This window comes from Stegastes partitus, unplaced genomic scaffold (assembly GCF_000690725.1).
Source record: "Stegastes partitus isolate 25-593 unplaced genomic scaffold, Stegastes_partitus-1.0.2 Scaffold627, whole genome shotgun sequence".
Lineage (NCBI taxonomy): Eukaryota > Metazoa > Chordata > Actinopteri > Pomacentridae > Stegastes > Stegastes partitus.
The window spans coordinates 37828-49694 of NW_007578358.1; the positions used below are offsets into that span (position 1 = coordinate 37828).

The window sequence follows — 11867 nt, forward strand, 5'->3', positions numbered from 1 at the left end:
AGCATGGATGTCCAAGAAGGCAGAAAACCTTAATGCTGGGTATGATAGAGAATGTGAGAAGACACAATGGAGCTGTGCAGATGCTGAACCACGGAGCGATCGTGACCTGATCTGTGTGATGCTGTGATGCTCTGGGCAGTGTTCTGCTGGGAAATCTTGCATCCCGGCATGTCACTCTGAGACCTGCCTAAACACCTGAACAGACCATTCACGTCCCTTCAAGGCATCGGTATTCTCTAATGGCAGTGACCTCTCTCTGCAGGATAATGGGCTCTGCCACCCTGAAAAAAAAATGTTGAGGAATGATTTGAGGACCACGTGAAGGAGTTCAAGGAGTTGATTTGGCCTCAAAATTCCCCAGATCTCAGAGCAATTGAGTAGCTGTGGGATGTGCTGGAAAAACAAGTCCGATCCACGGAGGCCACAACTTCTAGGACTTAAAGGATCTAACGTCTTGATGCCTGATGCCACAGGACGCTCTCAGAGGCTTTGTGGAATTCATCCCTATACAGGTCAGAGCTGTATGATAAGGATCTACACAATATTAGGATGTAGTTTTAATGTTGTGTCTGAGAAAAGCTATGGTGATGGTTTTTTTTTTTCCCCCATCACAAATACAGCATCTTTTAATCAGAATGCACTGCCACTGAAGCTGCACGTTCCTCCGCGACATATGGCATCACGCTCCAGTCTCACTGCTTACCGTAGATTAAAAAACAATTTTATATCCAAGAAGTCCATATTAAAAAGTCATTGTTCCTTCAAGAAGACGGGTGCATGGCCTGTGCTGCTCATCTGGACACTATTAGTTTGTTTGGAGGCCTCGGAGAGACTAATTTCCCTGAGTCACATTCACAATTGGAAGATTAGAAGTTACTCATTGTCTTCCCACTATAGTGATGCCCCATATGCAATTATATGCTACAGCATATAGCGCCTCAATTTAAACCATTTGCATGATGCTATTCCATGGTTACTGTTCTAATAAGGCATTACCGCTCCATCCCAGCTAGCCACAGAAGCATAAATAGAAATCCTCTGCGAGCTGGGCTACAAAAATAATGGATGACCGTGATCTGTTGGGTTATTAGAATGTGAATTGCCTGTTTAGAAATACTACTGAGAGAAATGACAGCCCTAAACTAAAAATATAAACGCGAAAAACTTGTTTAATGAGTAGCAACAGCCTTGTGAAAGACTGACATTAACAACCCCACATTTCAATGAATATGATTATTATTGTTTTCTGACTTAGACCAGTATTTATGTACTCCCATAGCTTTTTATTATTTATCTTCACATTCAAACAATGCGCCTTGTTGAGAATCAAATCCCGGCACTCGCACGTGTGTGTGTGTGTGTGTTCTCCGTCTGAGGTAACGGAGAAGATTCAGCAAGCTGGAATCACATTTAGATGGTTTTTAACCTTCTTTTTTCTTCTCTTCACTCACAACCATCCAGCTCTCTCTTCTGAGCAAGCTTTACCTCATTTGCTTGCCTTTGTTGTGTGCTTATCCTTCCATCATCCTGCTCCAGTGTTTCTATCTCGGTCCCTGTGTCAGCTGAAACTGCCTCAAACTCGGAGCAAAAAAAAAAAAAAAAGAAAAAATCAGCTCTACGGCTCTACGGACCTGACCCCCTCCGTCGTCATCTCTGTGTAATTCTGTCCCGGGACTCACTTCCTACATGGCCCTGCTGAATCCCAGCAATTTGCTCTACAGCTCTAATGTTTAAATGTTTAATTGAGCCACTCATACCCTGAACTGTGGCAGTGTGTGCGTTAACTGAAGCTGTATAATACCGGATGCGGAGGTGTTTCTGCTTGAAATACGACGGGTTAGGGTGTGATTAAGATCCAGCACGTACTGTGTGTGACCTGCTGATGTGGTATGTTTTAGAAACTTGGTAGTTATTTTAGTTTGTCCATTACGTTGTAGCCTTTGGAGGAATATCTGATCCCACACATGTACATGCGCTGACCACCATTCATGTACATGCACACACTTGCAGATTTTCTCTTTCTTTTCCGGCTCACACGCAGAATACATAGAATCGCTCTCCCTCTACATGAATAACACAAATGTATTCTGCCCGAGTCCTCCGTGCTGGAAAATAAGATCAGTCAGTGAGCCTTTGACCCTGGTCCATGGCTGTACGAGCATGTGTCAGTGAAACAGCGAGCGGAGCAATATAGAACGAGTGTGCGTGCATCATGTAAATGCGCTGGCCGCAAAGTGCTTTTGTTTGTAGGTGCTTATGTATGCACACACATGGGCTCATAAAGTCTGTGAAGCCAGTGTTCATGCTTTGGGGGGGGGGACTGGCAGTAGATCTATCACAGCGCCGTAGTTAGTCTCAGTGTTAATATTCGGTGCACTTCAGCACCTCAGCCACTGCTGCTATTGGCTGGGCTTTATTTATTGTCATCTCTTTGACTGTGCCCATCAGCTAAAGCCTTGTTGAGGCAGCAAAAAAAATGCACACACACACACACAAACCTACATCTGCTGGTTCAGTTTGTCTTAGTTCATTAGAGCAGGTTTTTTTTTTTATTACGTCTAGAGAAGTAGATTGAGGCAATTGCCAGACAACGGATAGCCTTCGCAAGTTCAGGATGTATTACAGCTGTCAATGGCTTCATTCCTTTATTTTACTTCTTCTTTATTTATATATTCATTTTCTAAATCCACCCCAAAGTGTGGTAAATGAAAGATTCTTTTTTTATCCGTTCAATCGACATGCTTGTACACGGCTGTTCTTTCAGCTGTGACTCAACTGCAATCAGAATGAACTCCCATCAACACACAGGATGTATGGTCGATGGGTTTTTTTTTTTTCCCCAGGATCTTTGCTACACTGATGGACACTTTGCTCTGAATAGTACTGTCCTGCTGAGGCATAATAGTCCACCGGTGGTCCGCTAATCTCGGCGAGGCAGGCACACTGTGCCCTCTCCTCCCGCAGCCACAGGATATGAGATGCTGATCAGATTTCTATAATCAATTTACCAGAGCAGGAGGTATAAATCCTGTCCATTCACTCTTTCTCCCTCTGCCCCCCTCTCCCCTCTGTCTCTCTCTCTCTCTCTCTCTCCCCAAGTCTTCCTCCCCTCCCTTCGGCACCCTGCTTATAGTTAGATGAATAATTCAGCAGCCAATGTGGTGAAAGGTGGAGTAAACAAGTCTATTGCCTAATATCCCGAGAGGCTGCCAAAGAGAGACGAGCGAGGGCAGAGAGCTAGCAGAGATAGGGGGATGGAGCAACACAGGAGGAGGGTATCTATGGAGAATGGACATCCAAAGTCTTTCCTCATGACCCGCAGTCATTTGCACTTAGATTGACTCAGAGGTTGCGCCAAAATGGCACAGCTGGCTTCAAGTGGTTGTCTCTGCTTTCCTCTCTTGAGCCACACATTGGCAACCATTAATAATGAAATCATACAGTGAAACACAACAGCTGTGTGATAGGGTGGGAGAGAGTTCAGGGTCCCTGCCTCCCCGAGACGAGAGTTCCCGAAAACAAAAACGAGGATAAAAGCAGGAGTATACTTCAGGCTACTGTATAATACAAGACGTGACTCTCTGTCCGCTCGCCGAATGTCATGGAGAATAACTCTATTCAGGTTTGGAGTGCAGAGTAAGTAGCTTTTATTTTGACACCATCAGGTATACAGGGACCATGCCTAAACTTGAGACACATACAAATGAGCAGTACAGCTTTTTGTGCTCGTAGTAAATCCAATGCAGAGAGAATTCAGAGGACACAGTGTGCTTACATAACGAGCAAATGTAATCTCACTCCAGAGTTATATTCACTGATTATGCAAGCAGAACTACTGATTGATGACTCACCCAAAATTCAATTATCACTCTAAACAGTTTTATGTGGAAATTAGATTAAGATTTTTTTTTTTTTTTTTTAAAGGAACCATGTTAATTAAAGAGACAGAAAGCTATTTCTGGTTGTATCTGTTTTTAAAGCTGGGATATTTATAAGGACGCTTGCACTTCCTGTAAGTTGATTAGAACCTCGAAGTTACAGTAAGTTGGAGAGTTTACGGCTCTAAATCAAAAGAGGTGGACTGCAACTATGCTCGGAAAGCTGCATGTTGTGCGTGTGTGTGTTTCTGCGTTTTTGTATTTGAAGGAGAGAGCTGTACTCACTGGCATGGTCTGGCTGCCGTGGAGGGCACTGATTGCAGACTGAGCCTCAGTATGTGTGGAGAACTTAACGAAGGCGCAACCTGGAAGAGAGAACAGATGCACAACACACACACACACACGAGCGTGAACACACACGTATGCAAACACATAAATATAAATATACAGAAAGGCATTCGATCCGAGCGAGTATTTAAAAGCCTGCGTTATATTAATAAAGGATGTTGAATTGCATTTGACACCGCAGAAATCACTGTGCAGCGAGAGGCTTTCACTACACAGCAGGCTGCTCCACTCCAGGCATTAGGCAGGCAGACAAGCAGGCAGAAGCTGCAGGCTAAAGATTGCACTGATGAAGCAGAAAAGCATGCTATTTAGCACCACATGCCTGTCTGTGCATATTAAATACGAGCTAAACTGGCTAAACTTAAATAGAAACCCCTTTGGAGAACTCGGCACACTTCATTGTTCCTTCAGCGAGAAGCTCTGATCGATATTTCGCAAATATCGGATCAAATGCCCGAAACCGCAGAACCTGCACCGTTTGTTGTGATGTATTTAAGGAGAAGTGGAAGAGCTACAGCGCCATCATTCAATACGCAGATATAATTTTCACTAATACGGTGCCGCTGTGTCTTCTAAAATTAACCGTGATGGTCCACTCTCAAATTTGATTACATAAGCAGTAGCAATGGCTGGTTTAAAATATTAATTACACCATATCCCTTTACTGTTTTTATCCAGATGTATTCCTGGATGTATGGCGTGGGAGGAAGAGACCGCTGGGACACATGACCATCTATTACAAAACAAATTAACACCCTTTCTCAATGATGCATGTGCGATAATGGTGCCCAGTCCGCTGCTCTTGCACGTCTCTGGAGTGAGTTTATCGAAATTGAAGAGGGCATAAGAAACCAAAGTGAACAAAGACAACACCCTTTACTCTGTGAGGACTAAGTCTGGGTCTGTTGCAGCGAGACAGCACGGCTATCCGCCGAGCCACCGCGTCCTCTTATGATTATACCCTATTTCACCTAATTTCATTTCATTTTTAAGTTTCCTTTTTTATTATTATTTAAGCTCCAATACTTTATTCTTCTTATCACCTATCCTGCTTGACCCGGCCGCCCTGCCATTCTTCCTCCGTTAATGGGCTTACCCCCGTGGACACCAGCCGATCAAGATGCCCATTCAGCTGTCAAACCACTGCCCCCTATTGAGATATGGATAGAAAAGAGCTCGAGCTCTTGATGACCTGTACAAGGACTTTGCTACAGTAGTACAAAGTATATACCACTATAATTAGGCATTTAAAGCTGGGGTAGGCAGTATTTTTCTGGCGTCACTGGGCAATAATTCCACAATAACCTTTTAGTATATTGTAATTCAAGTGGTAGGAAGTAGGAACCTAGACTTCTGCATCTCCTCTCAGCTCTGTTTTCAGACTTTAGAAATTTGAGCCTAAGTTGGGCGACTTTAGCCAAATATAAGTCTTTTCACCCAGATTAGCTGATGTAATATAAACAGCGGCAAAGTTCAAAGTGAGAGGAAGATGTGGTGGTGCACTGGGTTCATTCAGGAGAGCTGGGTTTGAATCCTGTATGAAGCCTTTGCATGACCTTTTAGCTTGACTATTTGTGCATGTTTTAGGCATGTGCTATTCTGAGCTGCTGTCAGAGGGCTGTATTAATATATTCTATCATTTTCTCTTTTTTTTTAACTATAAAACTGAAATTGTGCAACAGCTGGGGTGCATAAATATTCAGTAGTTACAGTGTTGCACATAATTCTGCACAAATAAGATTTCGTTATAGCTACGTGCAAAACAGATTTTGCAGAGACTGACAGCGATGATGTAATTTAATAACATTAAAAATTATTTTAAATATATAAATGAAACACCACCAACTACTACAGACACCCATTAGCAGACAAATATGAATATGAAAGCAACGTTTTGAGTGCGCAGTTTTGAGAGTTTCAGCCCAGACTCAGATGGAGCACAAATATTGCAGAGCCACAAAGAAGAATACAGCTTCCCTTGGCTATCCCCATCCTCACAGTGGGGACTCTAGAATTGTTTTGACATCCATCTTTCCCTTCTCCTCCTCCAAACCACTGCAGTCAGAATGCTCTGGCTTCAAACCCCCTTAGATATAATTCCACAACAATTTCCATAAGTGCTGGCTGGCAAATAGGCTTTAGAGACATGAAAAACCACCAGTCCCTTTGCTCTTTGCTGCATGTCAGGGGGAATTGATGTCTCCGAAAGTTTTGGCTATCTTAAAGAGGCCTGCAAGGTATCAACATTACAGTACTCGTCTGAGTTACAGTAAAGGGCCAATAGTACATCCATAGGAATTTTTTATTTTATTTTATTTTTTAAAGCTTCCGATTACCACTGCAAAAGTAATGAGGACAGTGGCGGAATAGAAACACTGAGAGTTTTTACATTTTTAAATTTTTTTACATTTAATTATTTTAAAAATAATTAAAAAAAAATTATTATTTTACATTTTTAAAATGTTATTAAAATGAGATATATGCTGAGAGACTGTTTGCAATGGCAAAGTCAGCATTTTAAATTCTTTGCTGTATCTGATGGGATTACAGCTACTAATAACCATAGACTGTGTAAAAGATGGACGTAGCAACCGGCCCTGAAAAATGAAGCCAACCCGGAAGTGTCAAAAACCTGCAATATCACTACGTCCGCTAGCTGCTGGCTCCAAAAAGCCCTGGCTCCCATAGACTTGAATTGGAAAAGAAGTGATCACAGATCACGAAATACTGCATTCCTACAGCTCAGGATTTGTTTCTTATTAGTTTTCATCGTCAAATCCAGAGATCAGGTGGCCAATCTGAAAATAAATCAATACTGAATTTTTAAAAAATCGTCAAAATTTTGCGGGGCAAGGGCCGTGGCTGGCTTGATTGACAGCCGGCAGCGACGATTCAGAGGAAGCGAGCAGAAGGCGGTAAATGTGGGCGGGGCACAGAGGGCCCGCCTCTTAATCTGTCTGACCAATCGCTGCTCCTATGGCTCCGCCCCCCTCCAACGATTTTTGCGTCACTGGCTCCAAAAATCCAAGATGTCAACCAGGAAGTAGCAAAACCCTGGCTTCATTGTCTCAGTGCAGAAACCAACGGGTGATGTCACGGTTGCTACATCCATCTTTTATACAGTCGATGCTAATAACAGGGGATGTGTTGGTTTGTTGGAACATGTAAATGGAGATTTTTTTTTTGTTCTGGCATTTGGATTTCATAAAATATTGTCCCTCTATCTACCCAAAAACATTCCTGTCTTTCTTAAAAACAACCAATTTCTAACAACTATTCTATTACTATATGACAAGATTTAAAAACTACTGGGAGCTCAGTGTCTCAAACACGTCCCCTGAGTCAAAGCGACTAATTATCGGCTACATGCTTCTCATAGTGCATCAGTGAGGAAGTATTTGATATTTGATAGTCTGAGGTTTTTGTCACTGCCGATAGCTGTCTAGCACATCAAACAGCGTACAGTTGAAATGCCTGTAATTAACGCGCTACTTGACCTATATCTGATGCATATGACACTCAGACACACTGTCACTTCTCCATCAGCGACCTAAATAATGCTGACAGCTGTGCCGCGGCTCCCACCTTTGCTGTTTCCGTCGGGACCTCTTAGAACCGTGCACTCCTCGATGACTCCATAGGGTTCGAAGAGGCGGTAAACATCCTCCTCGGTCTGTTGTTTGTTCAGCATCCCCACAAACAACTTCCTGTCTTCTGGAACAAAAACAACAAACAAAAAAAGAAACAAAAGGTGACATTATAACTTTGACCCCAATTATGAAACCAATTTGAGAAGATGAAGCAGCGAGACGCGGCGACTCTTTTTCCACAGAGCCTCGGTTTAGTACAGGAGGTGTCTAGAGTATTTAGTGCAGGTTGGGCTCGAGTCACGTTGTATTTTTTTTTCCTCTTTTCCAGGACTGATCATTTTAAATCTCCAGTTTAAGTGGGTTTAGTCCCATATGAGTACATATTCTGTAGCTGCTGGGGATAAGTCAGTGGTCAGGGGGCTGGAAGGAGCGAAAGAAGAGGAAAGAGGAGAAACTGTGGACTAATGAAGAGGTTTCTCACATGCGCACACACTCAGCCACAGAGACCCAAGACAATGAGCGAGTCTTTGGTCCTTTAAAAGCACGAGGGGCTCCAGGCAGCCTCCTACACACCAAACTGTACTGGCTGGAAGTTCTCTCGCTCTCTCCTCCCCCTTTATTCATCTATCTCTTCCCTCTCTCTTTCCCGCTTTTCCTTTTTCTCTCGCTGATTCTACATTTTTCCCCCCCTCTACATTCTTTTTCAACTGCCTCCCTCCCTTCCCTTCCTCTCTTTATCTCTCTCTTACTCTACTAATTGCTGCTGATCCAGTGTTTTTTGTGTAGCTGGAGAAATATTTCAGCGTGCTCTTCAGTGAACAATGGCTTGTCTCTCCAGCGAGCAACGAAGGCTGGGAGACATGCCATGAATAACGCTGACTTTTCAATAGATAGCCAGTATGCTATTGAGTCCTGTTAAATGCTGTGGGATCTGATCTTTACCTTGACCTGACACACTGTGTTTACTGATGTACTCTGGCCTTGTATGATTAATGCTACAGTGCAGAACGTCTCTGCTGGCAGCAGAAGCACTAAAACCTTCCCTTTATACAGATTGTTTCTCCAACTCTGACCTGTGAAGTCACAGTGGAGAGACTGAGTGAGAGACAGGACTAGCAGCCACTGCTGTGAAGAGGTTGAGAGCAGCATAAAAATCGCTGCCAGAGGTATTGCCCAGTGTCAGGGTGACCTGTGACGACTAGCGAGTGTGTCGTGTTGTTGTCGTTCCCTGACCCAGACACAAGCCGATACCCACATTCCTGCAGCGGGCATGGCAGAAGAGTGTATGTGGACATGGCACCCAGCTAGGGTTTCAGCACTCAGCACCACCAATGATGCACCTTTAAAATAATCACTCGTGTCAGAGTGTTGTCTAGGGAGGGGCGTCCCTGGTGCTGGCTCCTTATTGCAAGTGGCAGGATCAGAGGCTATGTATCAAAATGGAAGTGATGCAATGTGACATCTGTCAGGGTGGATTGGAGAGCATTTATCTGCAAAAAAAGGAAAAGCCCTGAACTGGAAAATGAAAGGCCAAGATGGTCCTTCCTTTTGCTGGAGGGAGAATATAAATTCTGAGGTTGGATCGGGGAGATGAGTCAAGGTTGGGGGTGGGGCTGGGCTGCACAAATTTCCCTGAATGCCGCTGGACCGCATCTGGCATACAGTCCTGTATACAGTATACAGCCGGGGCGCTGAATCCCTCCTGCTCCTACGTTAGCTGTAACTTCCTTCTTCGTGTAGGTACTGGGGGTCTGACAAGAGCGGAATTAATGCATGACCTTTCTCCGTTTCATATGAGCTGCACTCCGACGATCACACTGTTAACAGCTTACATGTGGCACGTCTTAAAATACGACTCTGCATCCATCCTTCAGCATAAGGATTTCTAACTGGCAAGTCACCTCCAGCTGAATGGAATAATATTTATAGGACTTCAAGTATAAAAGGATCATTGGCCACTATATATCATACACCTGTGTAATATTGGCTCACAGAGAGAGCGGCACAAAAGCCTCGCACGCTAGAGTCGGTCGTATGTATGAGAGAGGTACTAATCTGAGGCGTATGCAGGTGGCGGCCGCAATGTACAAAAGGTGTGACATTATATGAAATGTATTTTTTTTATTTTTTTACACCATTTGGAAGGCGTTCGTCATCGGTGGCTTAGGCAGAGACGGAATGCATGTTCTGGAACGTAAATGTGCTTTGAAAACAAGCTAACAATGCATGAAAACAGATCATCTAGGAGATCTGTTCCACCGTCTAGGATTCTGCTCCGGCTGCTCTCAACTCAAACGCTCCCTTGGGAATTCAGGTCTTGTGTTCATCGCCAATAGAAACATTATCTCATTTATCTACAACACTGCAGCACAGGCAGTGTGCAAACAGACACAAACAGAGTGCAAAACACCTACAGTCATTTACACATATCTGACAGGGGAGGAAAACAAGGAGTGAAGGAGGGACAAAGGGAGAGAGAGAGAGAGAGAGAGGAAAAAAATTGCATGCAGAAACTAGGCGGATTAGAGATGGCAGCTCTCCCACCATGACCACACACATAGTGTACACATGAGCGCACGTCCCGCTGCTAGCTATCTTGTAACTACACTATATCAGCTTTTCTTCATCACCTTAACCGAATGAATACTGCTAACTTTAATCCACCAACCACAACCCTCGCAGGCTTTCTTTTTGATCTATTTTGCTGCTAATTGCTAAGCTGCTGCTAGCCGCAACTGCTGCTCATTGCTTGGCTTAGTGACCACTGCAGTACTCGGAGTTGCAGCATATTATAAATTATCCTGCTTCATCTATTTTCTGCAATGCAAAGCTGCATATACATGATGCTAGTCCAAACTGAAGGGGGAAAAAAATTCTCTCATTTTGGTTCAGTCACCAACCATCCATTTTAAACCAAATGATTTCCAAACCTGTATTTCGTCATATTTACTGGGTCTTAACCTGTCACAGAAACCTGCACTTAGAATCTACAAACTTGGATTTTCTGGATCAAGCTAAGCTGAATTCAGCCATTGCAATATTTCAGAAGAAGCAATCCTTGACCTGTTATTTGCAGAAGCCGGACATATTGATATCGGCATATATGTTGTCGGATATGCCCGGTATGAAAACTTTTCTTAAAGAGTATAGCGGAGAAAAATATGCTCGGGTTATTTTGGAAATAGTGTCATTACACAGTTTGTCCAGCAGAGTGCGCTTCGATTCCACTCTTTACAACACTCTCAGCACTGTGCAGCACATGTAGCAGAGTAAGGATTGCAGCTGAGCAGTAAGTGGTGAAGAGCTGAGCGATGTCTTTCCAGGAAGCTGCTAACTAGTTTGTAAGATCAATTTCTGGAAAGTTAATGATTAACGATGCCGCCATTTTTCCTTCCCAATGTCACAACACATATATGCATAAAGAATTTTTTGTTGATATAGCAATTTTGGAATCAGTCCCAAAAATCCTGTTTTGTTTGGGCTCTAGTTTGATCACAATTCAATTTTCAATTTCCTCCACATATAATACAGTGTCCTCCTCATAGCATGGTAGTTTGAACTGGACCATGAAGCCAAAGCCATGACATGTAGAATGTTAGAGTTATTTCTTAATTCTATTCATGCACTCAGTCACACACAACACCTGGAACATTCCACATTTCAGAAAGGTTAATGCACAATTAGCAGCAACGTGTTTTGGATGGCTATTTTCTACATGCCTCGTCTTTCTGTTGCAGCTATTCTCTCGTACTAAATGGTCTCTACTGTACAGACTAACACAAAATAAGACAATGCAATATCAGCTGTTTTGTTTTTTTTATTTGTTTACATCATAACACAGTATAATCCACAGGGATATTATCCACTCTGTAGTATTTAAGATGAGTTATCACCACCTAAACCATTCAGGGGTCCAATAATGACAAGAAAGTTCACTGCGAAAACTGTGCTGCATGCTGGCAATAACACACACTTACAACTCACTGGAAGAGCACTGTATGCAACTTCATTGTGACACACAACTGGTGTCCTGAATTTCACCCCCCCCCCC

The 11867-nt window shown here is 43.2% G+C and overlaps 1 protein-coding gene across 4 annotated transcripts in view; it reads right to left on the reverse strand.

Moving 5' to 3' along the window:
* Positions 1-11867, reverse strand: part of celf5a (cugbp, Elav-like family member 5a) — a 192454-nt gene that overhangs the window by 29313 nt on the left and 151274 nt on the right. For all 4 annotated transcript variants that reach the window (XM_008289640.1, XM_008289638.1, XM_008289639.1 and 1 more), the window contains exons 4-5: positions 7812-7940; positions 4164-4243 (exon numbers count right to left, since the gene is read on the reverse strand). In XM_008289640.1, the coding sequence (XP_008287862.1) occupies positions 4164-4243; positions 7812-7940 (209 nt within the window). The remainder of the gene's footprint in view (positions 1-4163; positions 4244-7811; positions 7941-11867) is intronic.